The sequence below is a fragment of the Rhea pennata genome, chromosome 15 (genome assembly GCF_028389875.1).
Source record: "Rhea pennata isolate bPtePen1 chromosome 15, bPtePen1.pri, whole genome shotgun sequence".
Lineage (NCBI taxonomy): Eukaryota > Metazoa > Chordata > Aves > Rheiformes > Rheidae > Rhea > Rhea pennata.
Genome location: NC_084677.1, coordinates 1,311,153 through 1,335,608, shown reverse-complemented (window position 1 = coordinate 1,335,608; position 24,456 = coordinate 1,311,153). Strand labels below are relative to the sequence as shown.

Genomic DNA, 24,456 nt, shown 5'->3' with positions numbered 1-24,456 from the left:
GAAAGCACCAGTGACTGCAGGGCCCGTCACTCTGCACTTGGCAGCAAACGCTCGCCAAAAATAGTGCAAACTGGGCCAGAGCATTTCCTCTTTCGGTGCCCCCTGCGGCGTCTCACCAAAATCACATGGCTAGAGTCATGGGGCTCAGACGAGACAGCTGGCCATTCCTCCGGCCTCTTCACAAGGGCCTGCTTTTGAAGGCTAATTGTCTGACTCTTCCACATTCCCTGTGGCTCTGGAGTGATATCCTCTTCTGAAAATGGGGAGGTCAGGATCTTGGGTTATCTGAAAATGCCATATGGCAGGGGCCGGGTGGAGCAGGACATCTGAGCCTGTGTGTACCTCTGCTACGTAGGAACCTTCTTGGGGAGATGAACCTCTCAGCTGCAGAGAGGCTCCAGAGGCAGCACTAGCTGGGCTCCCTGGATGAGGAGGCCAGCTCTCCTGATGGTCGCTAGAAAGTGATGCTCTCTCTGGGAGATGTCCGCCCGGCTGTGGTAAAGCCTGTGTAGGGAGCATGGTTGACCTTCACAACTTACATGAGGCAAAGGGACCTGATCAAGGTCATGCTGCAGGTTGGTGGAAAAGAACCTGAATGTCTCCGAGTCACTGGCAAAAGCCTGCACCTTCCCCATCTCTCCTCCTGGCAGCTAGGCACTTGCTTGCCCTAAGTACCTCCGTGCTGGCAGCTCTGATGTGAGGATTTTCATGATCATGACAGCATGGAAGAAAAAAGGAAACTCCTTAATTTCCCCTTGTAAGGAGTGATTGTTTCACGCAAGTCATCTCACTCTTTTCTCTGTGTCAGAAATGTGTTGTGTCCACCCTCTGTGCCAGCTGCCTGTCCTTGCTGGCCCAGATGCCACGCTGGGGCCTGCGGCCCTGCGAGAGCACTCTGTAGTATTTATTGCCTCCATCAAACCCGACAGGAGGGATGTGGTGGTGGTGGTGGGGGGATTCAGCAGCGTCTTGGCATGCTACAGACACAAGGTGGGTTCAAGCAGGCCACGGGCATCATGTGAGCCTGTGAGCAGGGGCAATTCTGCAGTTTGCAGTGACGACAGCCCCAGGCGCATCACCCCCTACCCTGGTGCGGGAGGAGCGCGGGCTCCCTGCGCCTGGCAATAACGCCCACTGCGTTACGGCCGGCAGTGGTTATCCCTGAGCTTGCCTCCTGCACTGAAATGTAGCCTCTTCCCATTGCAGTTAACTATTAGCTGCCACGGAGAAGCTGGCTGGTGCCGTAACAACCCAGCGCGCACGGTTCCTCCTGCTGCTTTCCTCACACACCCGGCCTCGGGCGGGCCGGATGGGCACTGTGCGCACCGCTGCCAGGCCGTGCTCGTAGGGTGTCTCCTCCACCGGCTTGGACTAGCGGGGGCCGATCTCGCCTGTCTTGTTGCTGAAGGAGTCAGAGGATCATTCAGGAATTTCTTCTCATAAAGCCCATGCTATTGCAGGGACCTTTCAGAGATGTTTGCGGTCTTCCCACCTTTCTCCTGTGGTATGTTTTAGAGGGGGATGTAGGCGTTTTAGTACTCGTGGGATGTGTACCTTGGCTGTTGGGGAGCAGGAGATGCGCAGGATAGTCATGGAGCAACAAGATGGTCCAGGATTGCCCATGCCCTTGCAGGTGGGTCTCTGGCGGTGAGAGGACGTGCGGACACGGCCAAGTGCTGAGCCGCTAGCTCTTTTTTACCTACTTTTCCTCAGCAGATTACCTGTATCTGGACTGCATTTGAGATCAGCTAGGACTTTCCATGAGGAATTTCTGCGCATGGTTTGAAAATAGCACATATTTGCTCTGAGTTACCATAGTTACTTGTGGAAGTTGTGTGGCACTGCTTGTGTTGCTTGGTTGGACAATCCTTGTTTCAGTCCAACACAGCACAAACAACTAATTTTTACCACCAAATGGAAACATCAGAATGGCACAAATTTCTTGGGGTTTGGGTGGTTTTCTCATGAGGTTACAGGAATTTCACCAATGTTTTGGGGAAGCCTGTGATGTGATTTTTCCCAGTGCTAAGCCTGCCTTTGCTCTCCTCGGATGTCCACTGCTGTAAGCCCTCGTGTTTGGGCATCATGCTTATTTAGCACCTGGTTATTGCAGTGTCTATGGCATTAGTCCTGGACCCTGATCTGTGCCACCCTGTGCAGCTCAGCCTGGCTCTGCTCTCAGTGCCTGGCTCTACCGGGCTTCAACAACGGTCCATGCTCTTTCTCCTTCATCAGCAAGCCAAGCCTCAGTTCAGGAGCATTTTCCTAACCTTCAGGCTGCTGGGCCAACAAACTCTGTTAGAGAAAGGCCTGGGTGGGAGATGACTGCTGTCAGGAGGCTTTGAGTGCCAAAGGAGTGGTGTCAGGTTGTCTCCACGCTGCCAGCACCTGCATCCTGCCTTCAAGATGTCCTTTCCGATGAAGACAAAGCTGTAGAGACCTGGTAGCTTGACCTTACTGTCTGCCTGCTTAGCGCATCATCATCATTAGGGTTAGGAAACACAGTAATTTTAACAGCTCCCTACGGCATGGGGGAGACCTCCAGCATTCCCAGGGGGGAGGTGGGCAAGCAGGACAGCAGAACTGTTGTCTCCCTTAAGCCCAGCTGTGCTGACGGGGCCAGGAGAGACACTTCTGAAGAGACTAATCTTGGTAAGAAGTGAATCCAAGCTCCTTGCCTCCTGTGGGCTAGAAGCTGGCAGATACAGCTCTTTTTAATTAATGATAATCAACAGTTCAGTGTGTAAAGCCTTGTACACATGTATCAGTGCAGGGAAGAGTTATCTCCTTGCAGTAGATCTTGTCCTTGATCCCTTCGTCTGGCAGAGGAAAGCTCCTGGCAAATCTAGCAAGAGGGATGCTCAGTGGCTTTAAACTGCGCGTAGGACTGTGCTCCCCTGCAGAGAAACCCAGAGCAGCCTAAGTGCCAAACGTAGGTTTTGTCTGACAGCAGAGCTTCCATGGCAATAACTGCAGAATTTTCATGCCAAAAGCTTGCAGGGAGCAGGTGGTATTTGTTAACCATCCCCACAGTGACTGCAGGCCTCATCCTCACACGAGAGGGCCCAAGAGCAAGCCCAGGTCAGCAGAGATGGGAAGTGGCTGGGATTCATGTGCTGGCAGATGTCTGCTTTCCCATCTGGGAGCTGGTGGCCCTGGATCTCCCTCAGGAGCAGCCCAGGGAACATGAAGTGCTATGGGCAGGTGGGCGAAGAGTGCCCCAAGTGCAGGATGGGTGGCAGATGCCACAGCTGGTGATGCAAAGCCCAAGACACTGTCTTGTTTTCCAGAGAGGAAGATTTTGTTGGTGGGTGCTGGCTGCTGAGAATGGGGAGACACTAAGGTCACGGGGTGCCAGTGAAGAAGCTCCTCAACTTTGAGTTGTTGCTCAGTGCCATGGTCTGCTCTGGGCAGAAAATGAGGAATGATTTCTACAGGGAAAGGTGAGGCCTGAGGCATTCTGCTGCATGGACAAGGAATTGCTGTGCTGACTCTCTCCTGGCAGTCTCCAGAGCTGAGCGAGAGCTGCCTGGCCTGGCAAAGAAGCTGGGCACTGGCTTGGTGCTTCTCCCAGAGCCCTTTTTTGCATGCATCTCAGGAAGCTGCTGGCCTGCCCTGAGTTTGTGTGTTGGTACTTGGCCGGGGACGTGCTGTGGCTTCAGCCTCCCCCTCCACACACAGGTCCTTCACTCTGTGCTGCCAGCTCTCCCTCGGTCTGTGGAATTGGCAAGCACAGATGGTAGGAAAATAAGATCTTGGCTTGCTGGCAGGACACATCGTTTTTCTGCAGAGCTGCCGGCAGCCCTTACAGTGAAGCGATGCTGCCAGAAAAAATTGCCGTCATCCCACTTCGGGTTTGATGAGGGCAGTAGTCTTCTCTTTTCCTCTGCCTCTCTCGGTTCTTCACATTAAATTTCAGAAGTAGCAATTAGCAAATTCAATCCAATCTCTCTGGCACTTTCCCTCCTGCACCTTCCACGTGGTGAGGGCATTCCCAACCTGGCAGTTTTGCTTTCTGGCTCCACCAGCCTCAGAGAGCAGCGAGGTACTGGTGCTGTGGTCCCGACAGTGCTCCCAGGCTGTCCTTGGAGGCATCAGGTGAGGCATCAGCTCTTCTGCCTGCTGCCCCCATCCCGCTGTCAGGCTGTGCTGGGTCTCTCCTCCAAGCTCTTTCTGCGTAAGGATGTGCTCGACTCCTTTTTGAGGTCGAGCCTGGTGTGAGTGCCTGTGGCAGCTTGGTGACAGCCAGCTGGAAGATACGGGAGGGACTCTGCAAAGATCTCCTCTAGGGGCTTGTAAGACATGGCTCATGTGTCCAATCTTCCTCTTGCGCACACATCTCAACAGGGCTTGATTACTACATGTATTTCTGTCTGTGTGAAGAAATTTGCCAAAACATGCTTAGACTGTTCCCAAACTTTTTGTATGCATAAGCTGATTTGACCAGTTTCACCTGGAAATACTTTTCAGGAGCTGATTTATCCATGCTCTAGTACCACTGGTCTTGTCTTTCCTGGTGACTCTATGCCAAAAGTGTTACTCATGGCAGAGGTGACCAAGACCCGTGTTTTTCCCTCCTGGGCAGCAGCCCAGCTTGTCTCTGGAGATGCCCAGGCCACCTCTTTGGTGCCTCTTGCACTTCTGCTAAAGCTTGAGGCTGTTGTACCAAGCGGGAGAGCTGCAGCGGGACACTTGGAAGCTCTGCTACATCCCTGCACGATCAACAGCACTGGGGTGTAGCTACTCTTTTAGGAGTGAAATATTTACTCTGGATCAGACAGAGGATGGATGTTAACATGCATTTACCAGCTGTGAGCGCACAGTGTGTTGGGCTAGAGGCTTTGGGGGCCTCAGGCTCCTGCCCCATGCTGTCTGAAACACCTAAGCCTCCATTGAACTGGCAAGGGGGCATGACTGTCTTGCATGTCTCATGGGAGAGCCCGATTCCCCTCCAGTGACAGCAGGCAGCACAGCCAAGCTGAAGCAATGTCCAGATTGCTGAGCTCTTGTATAAAAAGCCAGGCCACCAGCTCCTCCAGCAGCTCTCCCAGCCACATCCTCATTTCCTAGGAGCACCTAAAACAAAATGCTTTGAGTCAGCCAAATGAAACAACGTCTGGTTGTTGCTTTGCTGAGTGAAGAAAAACAGGAATGGAGAGGAATGCGGTTTCCATCTCGCTCCATTATTTCCATTTTTTCCATTTTTTCCAGTTTGCTGCTCAACAGGAGCCTCAGCTATTTGCCCACCCCAGGCTGGTTCTCACGGCTGCGTCCCTGGAGGGAAGGTGCTGAGGACCAGCAGTGCTGAGGAGCCATGTCAGGGGGCTTCACTCCAGCTAATTCCAGGCTTTTTTGACAACACGTGTAGGGTCTGGTGAGGGAACACGGGATCATGATGGAACACATCTTTTCCATTTTAAAAGCCAGATTTCTCTTTCCTGCCTCTCCGATCTCATTTGCAGGCAGTTCTTCACCTCCAATGCCAGATGCAAAACATTAGAGCGATACCAAGAGGACGGTTAGTTAATCTAAGGGAGGAAGCCCGCCTCTGCTTATCTGAGCTGCCCGGCTGCCCTCCCTGGACAGCCTTGGCCTTTGCCGGAGCTGTTTTGCCCATGCAGCGGGAGCTCTGTGCCCACGGACAGGCTGCCCCCCGGCGCCAGCATCCACTGCTTCGATCTGAGAGCAGCTGCTTGCTGGCAGTGTTTCTTGCCGGAGTATTTTTGGCGTGCCGCTTGCACGGGGACAGGCAGCTGTGCAGCACCTCAGCGACTGTGTTGGCTTGCTGGCAGCAGAGGTGAATGGGGGGGTTTAAGGTGTGTTTTCCAAACACACTGGCATAAATAGAAATGCGAAAGAAAACAATGTGGGGAGATGCGGGAAATGCCTGGCCTCGCCAGTGGGAGTGAAGAGTTTCTGTTCCTCTTGTGCCGTGAAAAAAAATGATCAGGAAAAGAAATATTGTGCAAAATTCACTTCCTGACATGGTGTGGACTCATCTTTCAGAGTCTCCTGTTAATGATTTCACAAGGTCGAGCTCAACATAACGCCTTCCCTAAATTTCCAGAGAGAAAGCACTAATGTTTTCAGCCATGGTTGCACCCATCCCCTGAAAACATATTCTAAAAACTGACTTAAAAGCCACCCTTCCTCCTAGATCCCAGAGGCAGGTTGGAGATGGGGACTCCGGGTGGGTTGGCTACTGCTCCCTCAAGACCCCATGGATTTGAGTGCAGAGGGCAGGCCTTGGCCGGCTTTGGGTCCAGGGTACACTCTCACCATCCAGCTCTGGAGATGAGGCCCCAGTCCTCACCACGTGACAGCTGGTTAGCCAGGCTGGAGCTCACTCGGCCCTTGTTGTGAACCGCTTCTGGGCTAAGTGAGGTTTGAATCGTGAAGAGCAAGTGGCTAACTGGGGGAGCTGAACTGTCTGCTGTTGGAGGACACAGACATTGGCAGATGACATTTTTCAAATGTTTGTGCTTCCAAAACCCTCTACCTCTTCCCGCACTAGGGTTTCCTCCTCCCATACTCATCCTTAGCTCCACTGGCTATAAATAATCAGGCATCAAATATATTCTTTGGAGGAAGCTTAACTCATATCACGTCCCTTCAAAGATGTTTATCAGCTTGCTCTGCTGCTTAGCAGTTAGAGAAAAGACTGCAAAGAAACCTGCAAAAATGTAGAAGGGTTCAGCGTGAAGAACTCTGCATATTAGTGAGTGGGTTGGTTTCCCCTGGAGCAATGTTTTGTTCTTATTTTCATTATGGATTTGTACTACAGGTGCCCCTCAAACCTCAGGCAAGGTCGGGCCAGCTGCACCAGCCACTGTCCACAGGAGGAGATAGCACTGCCCTCAACGGTTTGCTGGTGAAATACCCCAAAAGACAATGTTTGCTGTGAGAAATCCTGATGTGTCTATTCAAGGGGTCCCGCAGCACAGGGGATGTGCTGGATTAATGCCACCGAAGCAACCCATCTGGGTTAGGGCTGACCTCAGTATTTCCAAAGCCCAGTCCTTTGCTACAGCCCAGTGCATTTCACAATGGCTGTCTATCAGGAGCTGGACTTACATATTTCTGGCTCAGCAGGCATAACCCGCTGCAGGACTATATGGAAATCTGGAATTTGGGGTCTTTGCTCAGGGATGAAAGGCATTCCTACATTAACCACCTGGTTTTGAAAGAGACCTAGCTGCAACAGCCAGCTTCAGTGGATGTGGATGAAAATGGCAAGAGCATTCACTAATCGCAAAGGATCACACAGGGATATTTAGCTAGAGAAAGAAAAGAGTTAGAGGGGACTTGGTGGAAATTTTGGAGGCATACATGAAAACAATCAGTTCCACATTTTACCGTGGCTTGTAGGTACATGGCAGGAATTAAATGGCAATGTATGTGAAACAGATAAAAAGAAGATCTCCCTCTCTCTCTCTCCTTTTTTCTTTCTTTCTCTCTCTCTCTCTCTCTCTTTTTTTTTTTTTTTTTTTTTTTTTTTAATTATTTCAGTGATACTGTCAGCTTTTGAAATACACTGGCCTGATTTCAGAAAGCCTAAAGTAATACTGTGGCTGGTCACGACAGCCACCGTATGGAAGCCTAGAGGACAACCCAGGTAATGAAACATTGTGCTTTCTAACCACACTTCATGGGGCTTATTGGAGGTTTTATAAAACCAAAGAGCTCTAGAGTGGGAATAAAATCAGCCCTGCCTCTTCTTTTGAGGGATAAGGAAATAACATTACTTTTAATTCTCTGGTGAGAAAATAGAGTCCACCAGGGACAAGCCCAGGGCCCCTTGGTGGTGTGTGCAGTTTCTGTTGTCTAGGCAACGTGCTCTACCCCGGTCATGCTCAGGGCAGGTTAGAGACCCGCAGGTGCCCTTCAGCAGGTTTCTCCATCACATGAAGAAAGGCATCATCAGACAGTGGTGATTGTTGTCATGGAGAAGGAGGCTGTTAGTTACCACCTACGAGCCATCATGCAGCAACTGTGTGAGTTTCCCTCATCAACCACCATGAGACGTTCAGCTTTTGAGGGTGAGTGTGCACCTCAGTGGGGACCACTGCTTGTTTGGGGACAGGAGGCAATGGCTGAGGGACTGGTACTTTTAGATGGCACTGCCAGGAACCCATTCTCCTGTCGAGTTCACCCTCATGTCAGCTCTCCTGTACTCTGGGTGGGAAATGTGGACAGATATTCCCTGGTATGCACCTTGGAGGAGCAGTTCCAACCAACACCGGGCTGTGACTAAATTCAAGCCCGTTAACTAAGGTCAGCATGGTGAATTGTCAGAGAGCCATGTTTCAAACATCTCAAGCCAAGTTTGAGTTTGATCCCTCTTCCATCTCCATCTCTGGGACCCTAAATAATCTTCTCTTGCCACGTCCCTAGAATGCAGATGGTTCTGCGCTGACTAAATACAGAGGAGCAGGGGGAAAATGTGCACAATCCTGGGCCTATATTAAGAGTACATGGTTTCTTCCATAAAGAGATTTTTTCCCATCAGCTGACACAGTCAGGATCACATGGGGTGGCTTGGGTTCAGGAATAGCTCATTATTAAAGAATGTCTGTATAGCTACATACATATTAGTAATATTTGCTGATACACAGATGCTATACACACATGCACACACACAGAGCTATTTCTCTGTCCTAGGGCTCTAGCCATCCTTGTGGCCAAACAGCTTTCCCAATTTTCAAGTTTACTGAAAAGATGTAATGCATTGGGGAGGTCCTGTTACCTTGCAGAGCCTGCAGCAGAGAAGCAGTTGGTCTATTTGCCATCCATTCAGCAACGCCTGGCAGGAGAAGCTGGTGAGAAGTTCTTTGCTAGGGCTTGGCTGGAGTGGATAATGAAGGCAGGAAGGCAGACTGATGCTCTGCGTGAAGCAGAGCTCAGGGCAGTCCTCAATGCCCACTGAGCCCTATTTGAGAGATAGCAGTGCTGTTGGGAGTTGGGGCAACCTCTGTGACAAGCTGCTTAGCAGATGGTAAGGAAGCTTATCAAGAATTTACCTCTAAATCCAGTCGTGTATCACTCTCCCTGTAAGGTGGCATGACACATCTGTAGTTAGGGGCAAGAAATTTTTGGCTCTGGTGGTCCTTAAGGATAGAACTATCATGCATTTGTTTCAGCAAGCAATAGAGAGAAATTGGTAGAGAAATTTTTTATCTTCTTTGGAGCAGAGAGTTTGGGAAAGGAAAGAAAGAGAGAGACCTATAAAAGGAAGAGGAAATATAGAGCGTTGCCATGCTGATAGAACCATCTCAGTTTTCTGGTCTGTTAGTAGAGAAAGCCAGCCTGAAATGTGTAGGCAGCTCCTACGGTGGTTTGGAGGAAAATGGCAGGCAGAACAAAACAACCAGAGAGAGACGCACATGCCGAGAGCTCGATTTGCCACAACAGCAGGCTCAGGAACACCTCAGAAGTGATAAAGGTTGCAGCATTGCAAGCTGGTGCCTCCTGCTTTCCCCATGCTTCCCTCACCAGCCACTCCCTGAGGTGCAGGGAGATAAGGAGCGATCTCAGAGCAATGCCAGAGATCTCGGAGATGCGCCCAGAGAGAAATTTGCCGGAGCAGAGTAGCAGGTCAGTGCTCTGCCTTTCCCCTCCAGTACAAGTTGGTGACTGTGATTTGTAGGGACACACATGGACTCTCAACTCCACTGAGCCAATTCAGGTCCTTCCTGAAATACTGCATGGCAGATGCAGAGATCGCAGATGCAGACCACAATGGAGCAGTTTATAAGTCCTCTATATGTTTTTGGTTATTTGAATGTTTTGTATCTTAATATTTTGTAGCTCAACAGGAGACTGTGAAGGAAAATCAGCAGTGGTGAGGAAGATTAATTCAAGATACAGCCCTTCAGAGAAAACACTGGAGGTTGTTTCAGGCCAGTGGCAAAACTGTTGCTCTGAGGACATTAACGTGACCTTTGGCTGGCTCCAGTTTTAAAGTAGGACCTCCTGGACTATCTCAGATGATGCCTAAGAGACTGTAACCCTCAGCTTGGCCTGGAAGAGGAAACTGTGCAGTCCCACATTATATTAGATAAAGGCCAGAGAAGCCTACCTGCAGTCGCAGGAGGAACAGAAGTGTTGTTTGCTCATCCCCACAGAAGTCTGCATGATCATGCCGGGAAAGAGGCATTCCCGTGGCGGTGTTTACTGCCATTCAGGCCATGCTCTAAAGCAATAGGAGAACTTTGCTCTTCTCAGGCTTCCTGCTGAAGAAGTCTGCTCCTGCTTTGCCAAGAGCAGTACACCACTCCAGATACACTACCCAGAAATTTAGAAATTTCTAATTCTCCCTCTTTCTTGTGCTCACAGCACAATTTCATTCTTTGCCTTCAAGGTTGTTCTTCGTTACGTGCCTTTTGCCAGCTTGAGCAAACATTTCTCATCCACAGGCTTTTGAAAAGTTCATACTATTGGCCAGGCCTCTGTTTGTAGGCTGCATGCACATAGAGGTTGGAAGGTGACAGGATCTTGTGCAGTATGCTTCTAGTCTTGCTTAACCTCTGTAAGTTCCTCTAGCTAATAGGATGCTGATTAAACATTAAGCCCTTAAACACATCCTTTGCCTTAAAACTAGTCTAAAAGCAGGACAGGAACTGGCTAGTATTGGTGGCCCTGGGAGTGTACCCTTGTCTTGTGTACAAAGAAACACAGATCCAGCCCCTGCAAGTAGGTTCTGGCTGTGCAAGAGATGGATCACTGCAGAGAGGTCATAAGACACAATTCAGGCAAAAGGCTCTTGCTTGGAACTTGTTTACACTGGCTTATGTGCAAACATCCTCCACTTCCTTTTTATTCTGGGTTGCTCCACACTGTCTTCTTCCCATACAGCTCCTTAGGACAGCTCAGGAGTCAGGGCAGGCCCTGGCTGGAAGTCATTGTGGCCAGGGAAAGGGCTCACCTGAACATGTTTTCCCACTGGCCAAAGGAGCAGTACCTCTGCCCTCTCAAGCGCAGGCTGGCATTTTAGAGTGAAGTTCTAGTCTCCTGAGGTGGAAGCAGCTTTGGAACTGTCTGAGGGTTAAATATAAGCTAGGCAGACTTCCTGGAATAAGAACTGTTTTGACTTTTCTTTGGAAACCTCTATACATGCCCATACATCCCCCTCTTCTAAGGCAGTGTCCAGCACATGTTAATCTAATTTCCTCTGCCACTCAGTTATTCCCCCTGTAGTTTCCACTTCTGCAATTTCAAAAATCTATACACAATTTTGATACTGCCATTTAAGGAAGGAAGATGTTTCAAGAAAACCTGCACCCTCAGAAATGCTGAGAGTAAGACTGAACACTCTTGCAGTCCTTGAAACTAAGCTGCCCTCTCCAGAGTTAATGAGTTTACGTTGAGAAACTCAATATCTTGGAGACTTTGTGGATGCTCTTCTGTCAAATTTGGGTGGAGCTGGCCATGAGAAAACCTTCTGTACTGGTTTGATTGTGGAGGCAGTGAGGAAGCTTGGATTCCTGCTCCCTAGTTCTCAAGGGGAATCTTTAGATATTGTCTGTGAAGAGAGGGTGTCTGCTGCTTGCTGAATCACCCATGGAGACAGTTGGCATACGAAGGAGCTCTTGCGGCTGGTATGATAAGAGAAAGGACAGATGAATACATGTCCCAGCACCTCAACTGTCTCAGAATCAGCCAAATGCCACAAATTGAGCTGTGAGACACCATGCCTCATAGAGATTTCTCCCTGCCTCGCATAGCTCCTGACCTTGTGCTACTCAAGCAGGCAAGAGGCACCTCTCACTGCAGAGGACTCCATCTCTGACCAGCACATATGCTTCAGCATTCAAGAATATTTGTCCAGGGACAAATATTACCTTGGATGTATGCCACTATCCAGTCCAGCAAACAGCCCTTAAAGTGCCAAACTCTAGAAGTTTCACTCCTGAATCTCTCTTGAACAAAGCTAGACAAGCTGATACTCTAAAGGATTCATACTGAGAGCACAAACTGTTTCTATTTGTGGTCTTTGTTGGGCTTGAATTCAGAGCTCCTAAAGCACAACATATTTAGATCCTTGCAGAAGGTAATATTGTGACAGAAGGCTGTATTTACCAGTTCCTGAAAGAGAATGACTGTTTGAGGCAGTTTATACAGCACAGCAAGGTGCTTCTCAAAATGAGGGGGCAAAAGTAGGTCTTCACATTAACTCACAGACATTTAAGGAAGCAGGATTTCACAGCATGAGTAGAAACATCTGAGAAATACACCGTGCCCTAGACACAGCAAGGAGAGGAGCACCAGCAACAGCCAGCTTGCCCTTCTGAGCTGGTCAAACCAACACTGGTGCTAGTTGGTCTGGAACAGTCGCAGGTCAGAGATTTAGACTCTCAGTTGTTTGTAGTATGGAGGATCAGACTTTACATAGGCTGGGAGGACAAGGCTAGCCAATCATTGGCATAGTGGCCTTACTATCTGCCCTACATGTTTGCAAAGCTGGTTCCTTCCCCTTGTGACTGTGAGAAGAGAGGTAACAAGACCAGTTAGAAATCCTGCTATTCAGTAGCAGATGGAGAACACAGACATTAACTTTAGAAAATGATTTGGCCACTGAAAAGGAAGGTGAATCACCAATCAAGCAATGAACTGACAAAGAACTGAACCTGTGTCAGCAACAGGGAGATGTGTATCTAAGTTGAAGGACAGTGTAGACACTCCTAATCCTTATCTGCGTTTGCACAACAGAAACCAGCACTGAGTTAGTAAGACAGGGGCTGAATGCTTTAAAATATTGCTCAGCTAAAGTCTTGATTCCTGCTTTGTGTAATCAGTTCCACTAAACAGCCATTGTGTGATCTGAAAACCAAGAGTTAGAACCAGTCTAAGACATTAGGAGGAAACAAGTAACAAAGCAGTCACACTCCTTCCAACTGCTTATTCAGAGGAGATACAACCCACAAAGTGATGCTTGGGAAGAAGACTCAAAGCAGGGCTGAAAACACCCAACGTGGTCTTTTTAAAGCAGGAAAGCCTTTACATTTACTCTCTATCAGTAGTCTTGTCCCTTCAGCTCATAGCAAAACTTCTCCCAATGAGGCAGGTACCAGTGTTGTCTTTACCCAACAGTGCATAGAAAATCTGGTGGGAGAGGGGAGGAGAGGGCCACAACTTAGGACGTGTCATAGTCTATTCTCAGATTGCAGCACCACTGCAAGACAAGGGATAGCTTTTCATTCCCAGGAGTTAAGATTCCTCCAACGTCATTATGAACTACCATTCACTCCTATGAGACATCACTCAGCTTCCCACATCATCAAGCCCTTCTGGGCAGAACAAAAAGCTCTCATCACTTGATGCAATCAAGTACAGAATTTTCCTTTCAGGTCTTAAATCACATACCTAAGAGTAGCTGTAAAGTTCAAAACCAGTGGCTGGCATAGCTGAGTTTCTTACAGTCTCTCAACTACATTTTCCAGCTACTACGTACCTTCATTACTTTAATAGTGCTTCTCTCCTAAAGGAGCTTTAAAATTATGGCTTATAGTTTTTCAAATTAAATTAAATAGCTTACTTAATGGAAGGGTCAATTTTCAAAATTACGTTTTTTAGGAGGAGGACTACTTTCATACCCTTTTCCCTACTCCTAATATGTCTTTAGGGAGAGAGGGGAAAAAAGTGCCATTTCTAATAACATCTTCTTACTAAATTTAAAGACTTTGGGCTTGTAAAAATGGTTGTATTTGTAATCGAAGGAGAAAATTGGTTCCTCTTATTTGATGATTAGTTGAAGAGTAACCTCTAGTGGCTGTAGGCTTTCTTTACAGCAAACCAAATTTCTCTGACATTGCTGAGGACAGCTGCCATGAAATTAGTTTGTGAACTGCTTCTGCAAACTCATCACAACCTCTTTTCCAGCTTGCATCATGCTAGACCATAGCTTTGCTCTCAGAAATGACATGTAAAGTAGCACGGGAGGCCACCATTTTATGTATGAGGTGTGTAAAAAAATTTTTTTTTTTATTACCTGCCTGAGCCTTTTAGTAGAATTTCTCTGGAAACTCAAAACTGAGCCTTTTCTACTTCAATGGTCATTGCCTGTGAGACGTTTCCAAAGATATTTTGCTTGCATAATTATCTTATCTTCCAGCTGTACCAAGGTGACTTACAGAAACTTAAAGAGTTTCAGGCTGAAGAACAGGCATAAGCAACATGAAAAAATTGTTTAAACTAGTAGTACTACTGCTAGGAACACTCCTCTGAGCCACAACAAAAAGGATCAGTGTTGTTATCAGGAACAAGGCCAGGGAGGAAATTCAGGTTAAAGCCAATCCAGGGCCAGGGCCAGGAGAGAAGTGTTTTTGAACAGTAATTCCTTGATTTGGTGCACTTCCTGCTGTCAAGTGCCACACGTGTGCTGGCACAAGGAAGGTATGGTCTCTAGTGACAGCTGTGCAACAAAGTGACTGCAGAACTGCAGTGGAAGCAGGGATCATATTAACATATAATGTAAAGGATGCAACAGCACCATTAAGCCTCATCTAAGAAACACAACTGTTGATCAAAAAATCAACCTCTAGAGCTTGTTTTTAAACACAGATTAGGCCAGGGCAAAACCCACTCTCCAGCCCTACCAACAGGAAGACTGCTTAGAACCTCATTTCTGAATCCACTGGTCTAAACTTACTCAGTTTAGCACCTGATCTCAGTGGAAACCTTGTGAGATCTCATAAAGCGTACAGAAACTGCTTAATCACTGCTCCAGTTTTTATTCTAGAGAAAAGTTCATATGAAAAAACACATGCATGAAGATTTATTTCTCAGTTTGTGTGTGTCATTTGTTATGAGGTCTGCAAGATGGAAAAACTCCACGGTTTTGCTGAAGGACAAAGTCAGGAGCCTTCACAGTCAAACATCATTTAATACAATCCAAGATGCTATATAGTGACAAAAATAGCATCATTGTAGTGCAGCAATCCCAATTGAACAGCAGAAAATCAGTTCAGCACCACACCACCACTCATCTGAAGACAGACACCACTAAATAATCTGCACATTCATATTGACTATGAATAGTTTAGTACAAAACTCATCAGAAAGACAGGGCTGGTAAAAAGACATCTCACATGTTAACAGCTGGGTGTCTAAGCTTCTGAGCTGCCCATCAAACTGATTCCAGGTGTTGGTTGCAGCAGCTGAGCTCCTCCAGTGCCATAGCTGTTCTTGGTCCCCACTTGCTGAAGCATTGCCATGGCCACTGTATAGTCAGCAGGCAGGTTAAACTCAGACCCCATGGAAAAAAGGAGAGATTTTGAAGAACAATGTACACAATTTCAATGCACACGCACAAAACAACAAATTATTGATATGTGAGTGCCACCTCTTTATGGCAAAACACAGATTTCCATTGGCATTAAGTTAAACTCTTTAAAGAATAGGATCCCCCCTAACTCCCAATTTGCCTTCTGTTTTCTCAACACAGAGAAAATAGAAGTTTTTCCTCCCCCTCCCTTTAATTTGTTTCATCAGAAAAGATAACATTTCAAAGTGCATGATTTGTAGGAATTTATAGGTTTTAGGTCTACTGATAAAAACCTGGCCACTTTGGCCTACAGCCAGAAATAGTTCCTGTGCCCTGGAAATAACTTAACTGCTATTTAAAATAAGGTCAGATTTCTCACACCATGCGATTCTAGCCTCTTCCATCTTCCCTGCCCATCTAAGAGGCTATTACAAAGCAAAAACAGATTCCCAGGAAAGCAAATATGCTCTTCCAGAAATACAGTAGGTGATGCTCAGCCTTCAGCTCTCTGGCTTCACACCAAAGAGCTATTCAAATGATACTAGGACTCACTGTCATTACTACCAGCAGGACTACAAAGAAGAGGGAGTTCAAAGTTATAAGGCAATCTAAGTACTTCACAGGTGGGATACTTCCAATAATTTTAACTTTAATAAAATGCACATTGCAGCTGTCTTATAAACTATTCTGTTGTCTCCATTTCCAGAGTTCTCCATGTAACACACAAACTGTTGGCTTGATACATGAACCGTGATAAACATATAACTGGTTAACAACAACCTTTATCTACACAGATAGAAAACGCCTCTTTGCTACTGGAAAGGAAATCAAGTCACAATGCTGTTACTCTAAGCTGTCTCAATACCACAAAAGAATTATTCATGAAAATTTGCACATGAAAAGGAACACTCATTTTTACTGAACAAAGGAACATATGAGAATGACACAGCTTTGTGTAATTCCTCTTGCTAAATTACTGCAGCTTCTTGGTTATTTAGACTATTCAGACTTAGAACATGCAAACTACACTATTCTTCCAGGATAGCTGCACGAGGATAGTGCTACAGCAAACTAAAAGCATTGCTATATCTCTTAAGACTAATATGAATGGAATTGTCAATAGAAGGAGGATCAACTATTTCCCCATTTACCTGTTTGAAACAGTGTAGCCCTGTACTGATTTAAAACTCATATAGGTCATAGCTCAAATTGTTATAGTGGGGCAGTGTTTGCTCCAGAACCCTCCCTTGCAATTGCAAGTGCCCAGATAGAGACCAACTGTGTTGAACACTACCAACCACCAAGTGCTGCCACCAAATACAACATGTTCCTTTAAGAATCAAAAAAAAAAAAAAAAAAAAAAAAAAAAAGATTTACCCTTAGTCCCTTAGTCCTGTGCAAAAAGATTGTAGTTGGCCATCCAGAAAAGCTAGCTAAAAGGGGTTCTTTGTGGATCTTCACTGCCAGTGTGATCAGATGCTGTATTCATCTGACAACAAAATTTGGAGAAAGGCCTATGACTGACTCCTCAAAGAGGTCCAAGAGCCTCAGATGTCTAAATCTCACTGATCTCCTTGAATTCTCAGACTAATATGCTAAGATGAATTTGTGACCAACTATGAATGATTTCTGAGATCAAGCACCCAAATTTCTGTGTACTAAGAACAGAGAAGAGAAAGGAACAGGATTTTTCATATATGACTTGAGAAGAAATGGTGCAAGTATTCAAGTTTTGCTGACATAACTGCGTTCTGCAAGGATGGGGACAGAGAATACCACAACATCCCTGCCACCTGCAGGAAAGATTTTTGCAAACAAAAGCAATTAATTTTATTTAAGTGTAATACTAAAGTCCCACAAATCCTGCCAGCACATAGCTCTAGGAAGTCTGACAATTTAACAAGCTGAAAGTCAATGCTATTTTTTTTCCTTTTTTTTCTTTCTTTTTTTTTTTTTTTTTTTTTTTTGCAAGGCCACTTAGAGACAAGCTCCAAAGAGAGGAGATATGGAAAAAACTTTATGTGAGAGATCCCACTACATTTAAGAGAGACTACTAGATGGCATACATTTGGAGTGATTTCATCTGAGGGAGCTCATGGGGTACTAGCAAATACCAAAAGTGAAACAGCTAGCTTTGGAAAAGGTAATAGAAGACAGCATCAGGCAGTGTATTTGCAGAAACAAGATATGACTGTGGAAGTAGCTTCCTGTTGATACTCATTAGTACAACTGAATTATATCAACCCTCTAGTCAATTAAAAACTTACGGTAAACCTATGACAAAAGCAAGCAGTAAGTGATTCAACAGCTGGACTCACTGAGTGGCAAACAGGAAAAAAAAAGGAGGCCAGTGCTGCCTTTCAGATGATGCAAAATGATCTGATTGCACATATAAACAGTGCAGAACACATCTTAAAATTTTGTATATATGGTCTAATATTTCAAGGAGTTAGTTTGGATTTTTTTTTTTCAGAATGGCACCTTAAGAAGAAATTCCAAGTTTGTTCATATGCTTTCTAAGAGGCAACATTCTACCACGACACATTTTCTTTGCTGGCAAGCTGAACAAGTTATCAATTAAACTCACCTGTGACTACTGAATATTAATGTGATCCTGTGCAGCCTGAGATTTTTATCACCACAATTCAAAAACTCCTCTATCTATAAAATTCATGTTTAAGTGAAAATTCATGTTTAAGTGAAAATAGCATTTCCCCACTCTAGTGCAATTGACCTGCTGAAAAAAACCAGCATTTCCTCTTTCCCCTCATTTCACCTATAGTAGCAAATCATCTTACTAGCAAGCCATTCACTGAAGTGTTGGGAGTTTTCAGTGGTATGCTCTGGACTGTCGACTGGATGTTTATGTACACATGCTTCATGCGAGAGAAGTTCCACAGCCAGACACAACAAGTTTTAGACACAGATACTGGGAAATCACATCCAGTTACCACAGACCACAAAGCATGCTTACAGAAGAGAACTGCACAAATTCTCAGGAATGAGAAACAACCTCTTAGCCTCATTCAAGCTCTACTAGAAGAATACTGTAGGCAGGAGTATTACCTTTTTCAGGACTCTCATCACTGCGAAGACTCACAATGTGGAAAAAGGTGTCACCTAGAGTTCTTCTGGAAAAACTACCCCTCTCCCAGAACAATATTACTCAGAAGGTTCCCCTTCCACCTCTCTCCATTTATTTGTGGTCAGTGCATAATTTTCTGCATCCCCGTAGCTAGTTCTCTCAATGGCTGACTTACTGATATCAACATAGTCATTATTCTCACATTTAAAGCTCCATTTCATCTTCCAGGAAAGATGAAGAAAGGGAAGTGTCTGAGCTACTGGGTTTCAGCTGCCCAAAACATGAATCAGTTTGAAGTCATTATACTGATATGGAATAGGAATGTAAACAAAATTAACCCTCTGAGATATCCTTATCTAGTCTGGATGCCTTCTTCTCAAAGGCAAACTCCTCAGACAGATGCAATCGGAATGTGCTAAGGGTTCAGGTGCAAGGAGAAGGGTAACTAGCAATTATGGTTTCTTTTGTGAACTGAATGCTTTCATACCTTACTCATGAAAAGGTTCTGATAATAACTTATGATTTGTTTGTACAAAGTCTATTTACAGTAGTGCAATGATTTTATAAACTAGTGCCCTATGACAAATCTGGGATCTTCAACGTTCCTGTGAGTGGAAATTTGGTATCACTGGCTCAAGCCAAATACTGGTGCCAGGGGCACACAGCTCTACAGTACACCTCAGCAAGGTCTGTGCCTCTGAAGACCTGCATTGCATTGAACTGCAAAACTATCCTATGATATGGATTTGTATCCATTTAGGATGGTTTGAAATCATTATATAGTTCCATTTTTTACCTAACATCAAGACCTGAATCCAGATCTCTAGAGGTAAAGAGAAAAGGAGTTAATCAGAGAACACTATTTCATCCCTGACCTGTCTTAAAACAGTAAACAGCCCTGCATTCAAGTGTGCTGCTTAGTAATTACTAAACAATACTGAGCCCAGTGAAAATTATATTCTAACTTGGCTCCTGCATTACAATTTGTCTTGGTAATTCTAAGATATCTGAAAAACTGATCGTTTGACAAGAGTCATGTCAACAATTCATGGTGTCCCTGAAGCCCCACACCTCTAGGACAGAGATCTGGAAACTTTCAGAGCACAATGGCTGATTATTGAAAGTATTGCAGTGACTTGTTCTTCCATGGTTCAGATCTGCATCAAGGTAGAGAGCCTGGCCATCACCACCTCCTGCAAAAGGACAAAGACAAGTGTTAGGCTGTCTTTGTATTTCTTAAAATGTGTAACTCTACTATACAAGAAAATAGCTTAAGTGCTTTCCCATGGGAAGAAAATGGAAGCTTTATGATAGTTACTTACTGTCTTTAGGTATAAAGAAAATATGCTCAGATACATAGCTTTTAAATGAAACCATCAGAACAGGAAATAATTTTATAAATTACTGCAAGTCAATAAGACCAAGAAGCCTGATTCAAATGCTCAACTTTAAGACTTGTTTTTCAGTGTGAGAGGATCCAGCTACCAATCACATATTTTTCACTCCAGTAAAGAAAAACTCATGGAATTTTGCAAACAATTCAAAGTTGGAAGAAGAATGAGACATATCAGTAACAGCACTGGCTTGGTCTTCTAAATCATTAAAAAGCACATCACAGAGTTAACAGCAGTTTGATTATCTGTGGATCTATGCCAAGATTCACAGAGCTTAGAGTTAGAGAATGCAGTGAAGTGAAATAAATTTAGACAGATAGAAATGTTTTAGGAAAACAAAGATTCCCTGGCTGCTTATAAGGCAACTGTGTAAGAATAGCTGTAGAAAACACCTAAAGAATCAAAAGGGTAGAAATTCTGGTTTACAGATGAAATTGTATACAACACTAATTTCTACATACCTACTACCCAAGCCTGTTCCTCTTATTGCTGCTTTTAATAAAGATCTCTGAAAAAATCTTTACGCATCATTATCAGTGACTTACAATTCAGTCACATATGTGCTCTAGCTTTCACCAGCCTAGCTGATACTGGAGCAGTCAGGCTGATGGTGGGCTAGAGCACGTGCTGCTAAGTTGAAATCAGCAGGCACCTGTTGTTACAGCCAAAATCACTGGTCTAGTTGCTCTCCTAGGAAGTGTCAAGGGTAACTACAGTTTCATATCTGTTGTCTGTAAATCCCATTTAGGTGACTACTTTACTAAGCAAGCTTTTGCCCTAGTCAGCAGCATCAGATCCAATACAGTTCCAGAAGAATGAATGTCTGTGTTATAGTTTACCCTGTGATTCAAAAAAATCCCTGCAAAGTAAGTTGTTCTTCCAGAATTATTTCTCACCAAAAATTAGGCAGGATGAAAAGAATTATTTCTCACCAAAAATTAGGCAGGATGAGAGTACAGCTATGCTTACAGTTATGAGTTATACTGAAGCTCTTATTCTAAAGTGTTTGATGTGTAAGTTTTTAATAGAAATTTTTTGTTGGGTAATACCAGGTCTTAGCCAGTTTTCTTGCTATGACTGTAGCAATATTGAACATACATGTGGTAAATACAGATGAATCTCTCACCTACTGTAGAATACAGGAAGAGCAGGTGGGAGATACGTCTAGATTCTAATACTGACTTACCTATAATGATGCATTCACTGCTGCCAGCCATGAACATGGAGGCTGTTTTGGAAGGCAGGTTGAAGTGACGAGCAGATAAGAAGGGAGAAAGACGATCTGATGGTGCACTACTGGAGGAAAGAGTACTGGAAGCCTGTGCAGCATGATTTTCTGGCTCAGACACACTCATGGCTAGTTCTGGGTGTTTTATTATCACCCACTCGTAGCGTTCTACTTCAGGCTGTAGCTATATAAGTAAGGAAAAGAGTAAAAATTTAGTGAGTGAATATTCACTGTGCTGAGAGATCTCCTTTAGAAATGGCATTAAAGCCCCTCAGACTCCATCCACACTATTAGCTGTAAAGATTGGACCAAACTGTCTTTTATGGTAGATTTTACTTCCTTTATGCTTTTGCCTTCTAGGTGGCTGAAAGAAATGATGCAGTGGTTTCTGGGTTACCTTGCTTGTAAGAAAATGTTTCACTCTTCTGGATGAAAAAAGGCTCACCCCAGAACTGAAAAGCAAATTCTTCCCTCCAAATTTAATTAAGAGTTCAGCAGACTGTAAAACTAGAAGAGCATATAATCCAGCTAAGTATAACGCAGGTGTGAGTTACTCACATCAGTAACAGTGGTTGTGCCTCAATATTAGGGTAGTGACAATCAAATTTTACTCACCCTAAACACAAAGCACTCCCCTGTCCCAAAGAAACTCAGCTTGTTCCCTCCTCGTCTGCGCTCACTCCAATCAGTTGACAGATAAGCACCACAGACCTATTACAAACAGCAATGTTAGGAGGCTTTCCGCTACAGAAAGTATGTTAAAACAAATGGTACCAACATTTCAGAGTCCAGAACAGTTTTATTTAGCTTGATTTCCAAAATCTCTAGATCAGTGGATTAAAGCAGCACAAGTACTTATACCTAAAGATAGATTTAAACTGCTTTAATCCACTGGGGAATACCCTTCAAATCCTAAGAATTTCAAAAATGATTTTACATCTCGCAGGCCTCAGAAGAGAAGCAGCCCAACATAATCCCAGCGACCAAAATACAAATCACTCTGAATCTGTAAAGCCTGACTTCCACTTCTTCATTTTGCATTCAAAGCAGCAGCATTGTCACAAGTTACAAGATTAGCACTGCTAGCTGAGCATTTTCTGCTTGCAAATGTTGGCCTTGGTCTCTCTCTCCATATCAAATCGCAGATTAAAACTAGCTTGGCCTAATCAATGCCCAGCTAGTACAGGTACCAAAAGCAACATATTCAGAACAGCATGTGTTTCAATGTGCAGTAATTTCCAGTAAAGAAAAACAAAACCTTACAGCACTGAGCTTTTCTGTGGGCTTCTTTATTTGCACGAGAATTATATCTCATTGCCAGCAATAAGCATCACTGCCAAGCAGAGACAGACCAAACAATACAGCTCTAAGAATAAGATAAAAGCAATCCTGCAATTCTTTTTTCAAAAAATATGATTAAAACAGGTTTTTCAGAATTGTTCTAAGGTACATTTGCTGTTAAGCCTCTATTAGCATTACAAGCAAAGCTCCTAGGCAAAAATTCCTAAGGACTGGTTTTGTTACGGAGAAAGTAAGCGAAATTACATTTGATCTGATATTATCCAAAAAATACAGAAGGCAAGTTCTTTTTTTTTTTTCTAAAATGTAATGATAAATATTGGAATAATGGATGAAAGTGCCCCTTAGTTCAAAAAAAATAAAATAAAAAAATTTTTCTGCCTTTTCTTTTTCTGAGGTGCAAGAACTACAACTGCACTGTAAAAATCTAGTAGCACTTTGAAAGCTGTATTTTGTGACATGCTCCAGGATGAGAAGAAAAATAATGCCTTATATGCTTTCCTCTTCCCTTTAGATAATGCCTTGTAGATATTTTATCAGGCACTGACATGCCAATGAAGGCTTGAACTCTATGAAACTGTGCCCTTAGTGTTAGCATTGGGTAGAGAGAGGAAAGGCACTTGCTTCATGGGTAGCCATCCTGCAGGAACATACGCAGAAATACGAGCTTATAGACTGCATTAATAGCTTAAAATTATATGCAAAATATTTAGAGTTGAAAAAACCTCTCATTAGATGAGACACTTGTATGCAGTTCATTTGTGATTCTAGGAAGCTTACTTATGTTACACTTCTTTTAAACAACCATGAGGTGTAGCTAAAGCTTTTGTTTTCACATTATGGTGTGTGATGCACGATATTATTCATATTATTTAATATCTGCTACTTTCTCTCCTCGTGTCCTGGAGGAAAATATCTTCTACGCATCATGAGCTTCTTTCCACAATTCCACAGCCTCTCCCTCCTGTTCCTGTGAGAAAGAGTCTGTCCAAGAGCTCTATGAGTGTTTCAGTCCATCAGCTCACGTTACTTAAAGGAGGAAGAGTAACTGGCCAAGATGTAGTTTGCAAGATTTACCTAAGATTTACCTAAGTATAGTCCCATAACCAAATAGTAGGATTTAAAGCATATGTTATGGAAAAAAAAAAAAAAAGCAGTAAATTCCCCATCCCTTACTTCTCCATTTTATTATAAATTGTTGTGTGCTGCAACTCAGTGTTACATAATTACCTAAAACAATTTCATCAGTCACCTTTTACCTCACTCACCTCTTTTGCTGTAGTCTTGATGAGGAGAAGAGTTGGTTCATGTCCTTCACTGTGAGAATAGAACCTGTAATGCAGAGTACAGTTAAGTGAGCATCCCACTACTATCATCACCTGCTTTTCCTGCATTTTGCCTTTAATGTCGGGCACCATCTACTCCCTTGACTGATGTCACGGAAAAAAAATTCTCAAGATTGAGCATATTTCTGCCAGTACCTTCAACTGTCCATTGTAAACAATAGTAGTGACTGCAAACAAAAATTATCAAGCAGTCCTTTCCTACTTGGTTCTCTGTACAGCCGTTTATGCCTCTGTGTAACGAATAGATGGACAGCTGCCTTTAACAGCATTCTGCATTAGATAGGTATGGGAAATTGTACCCTGTGGACTGATGGCTATGTCTGAAAAGACTTCTGCTTTCATAAAAAAAGAAGTATGGTTCATTCCCCTTGCTTGCTTTTCCTCACAGACAGGACAGCAGATAACCTCCCACCTCAGAAACAGAATTTCAGATACCAAAATCATTATTAGGAGCTAAACAATTCCAGTTTGTCAAGTGTGAGGAAACCCCCCTACTTTATCCCATTTTAATAACAACGGTGATCAGATTCATAAAGAGAGTAAAATGCAGAGGAATCTCCAAATTCCAGTTCCCTTTTTTCAGATAACGACATTCAGACTTATCCATCAAGAGAGTCTACAGTACAGCCACTGAGTGAAGTCATTCACAACAAACAGGGAACAAATCAGTCTCACAACAGTGGTATATTCTGTGTATTGACGCAAGTTTGATTTTTCCAATAGGTTTTGGACAGTTTAAAGTGGCTTTTCACATAATGGCATATGAAGTATCCTAGTCAAATGCTGAAGTTGATAGGAATTTGTCACATTTGCATTCCATCACTATCTTTCAGATAAATTTT

The 24,456-nt window shown here is 44.3% G+C and overlaps 1 protein-coding gene across 3 annotated transcripts in view; it reads right to left on the bottom strand.

The window, feature by feature from the left end:
- Nucleotides 1-14,709: 14,709 nt before the first annotated feature.
- Nucleotides 14,710-24,456, bottom strand: part of TBC1D24 (TBC1 domain family member 24) — a 30,645-nt gene continuing 20,898 nt past the window's right edge. For all 3 annotated transcript variants that reach the window (XM_062588489.1, XM_062588493.1, XM_062588490.1), the window contains 4 exons: nucleotides 23,537-23,600; nucleotides 21,585-21,680; nucleotides 20,928-21,153; nucleotides 14,710-19,540 (listed from right to left, as the gene is read on the bottom strand). In XM_062588489.1, the coding sequence (XP_062444473.1) occupies nucleotides 19,386-19,540; nucleotides 20,928-21,153; nucleotides 21,585-21,680; nucleotides 23,537-23,600 (541 nt within the window). In that variant the 3' untranslated portion in view covers nucleotides 14,710-19,385. The remainder of the gene's footprint in view (nucleotides 19,541-20,927; nucleotides 21,154-21,584; nucleotides 21,681-23,536; nucleotides 23,601-24,456) is intronic.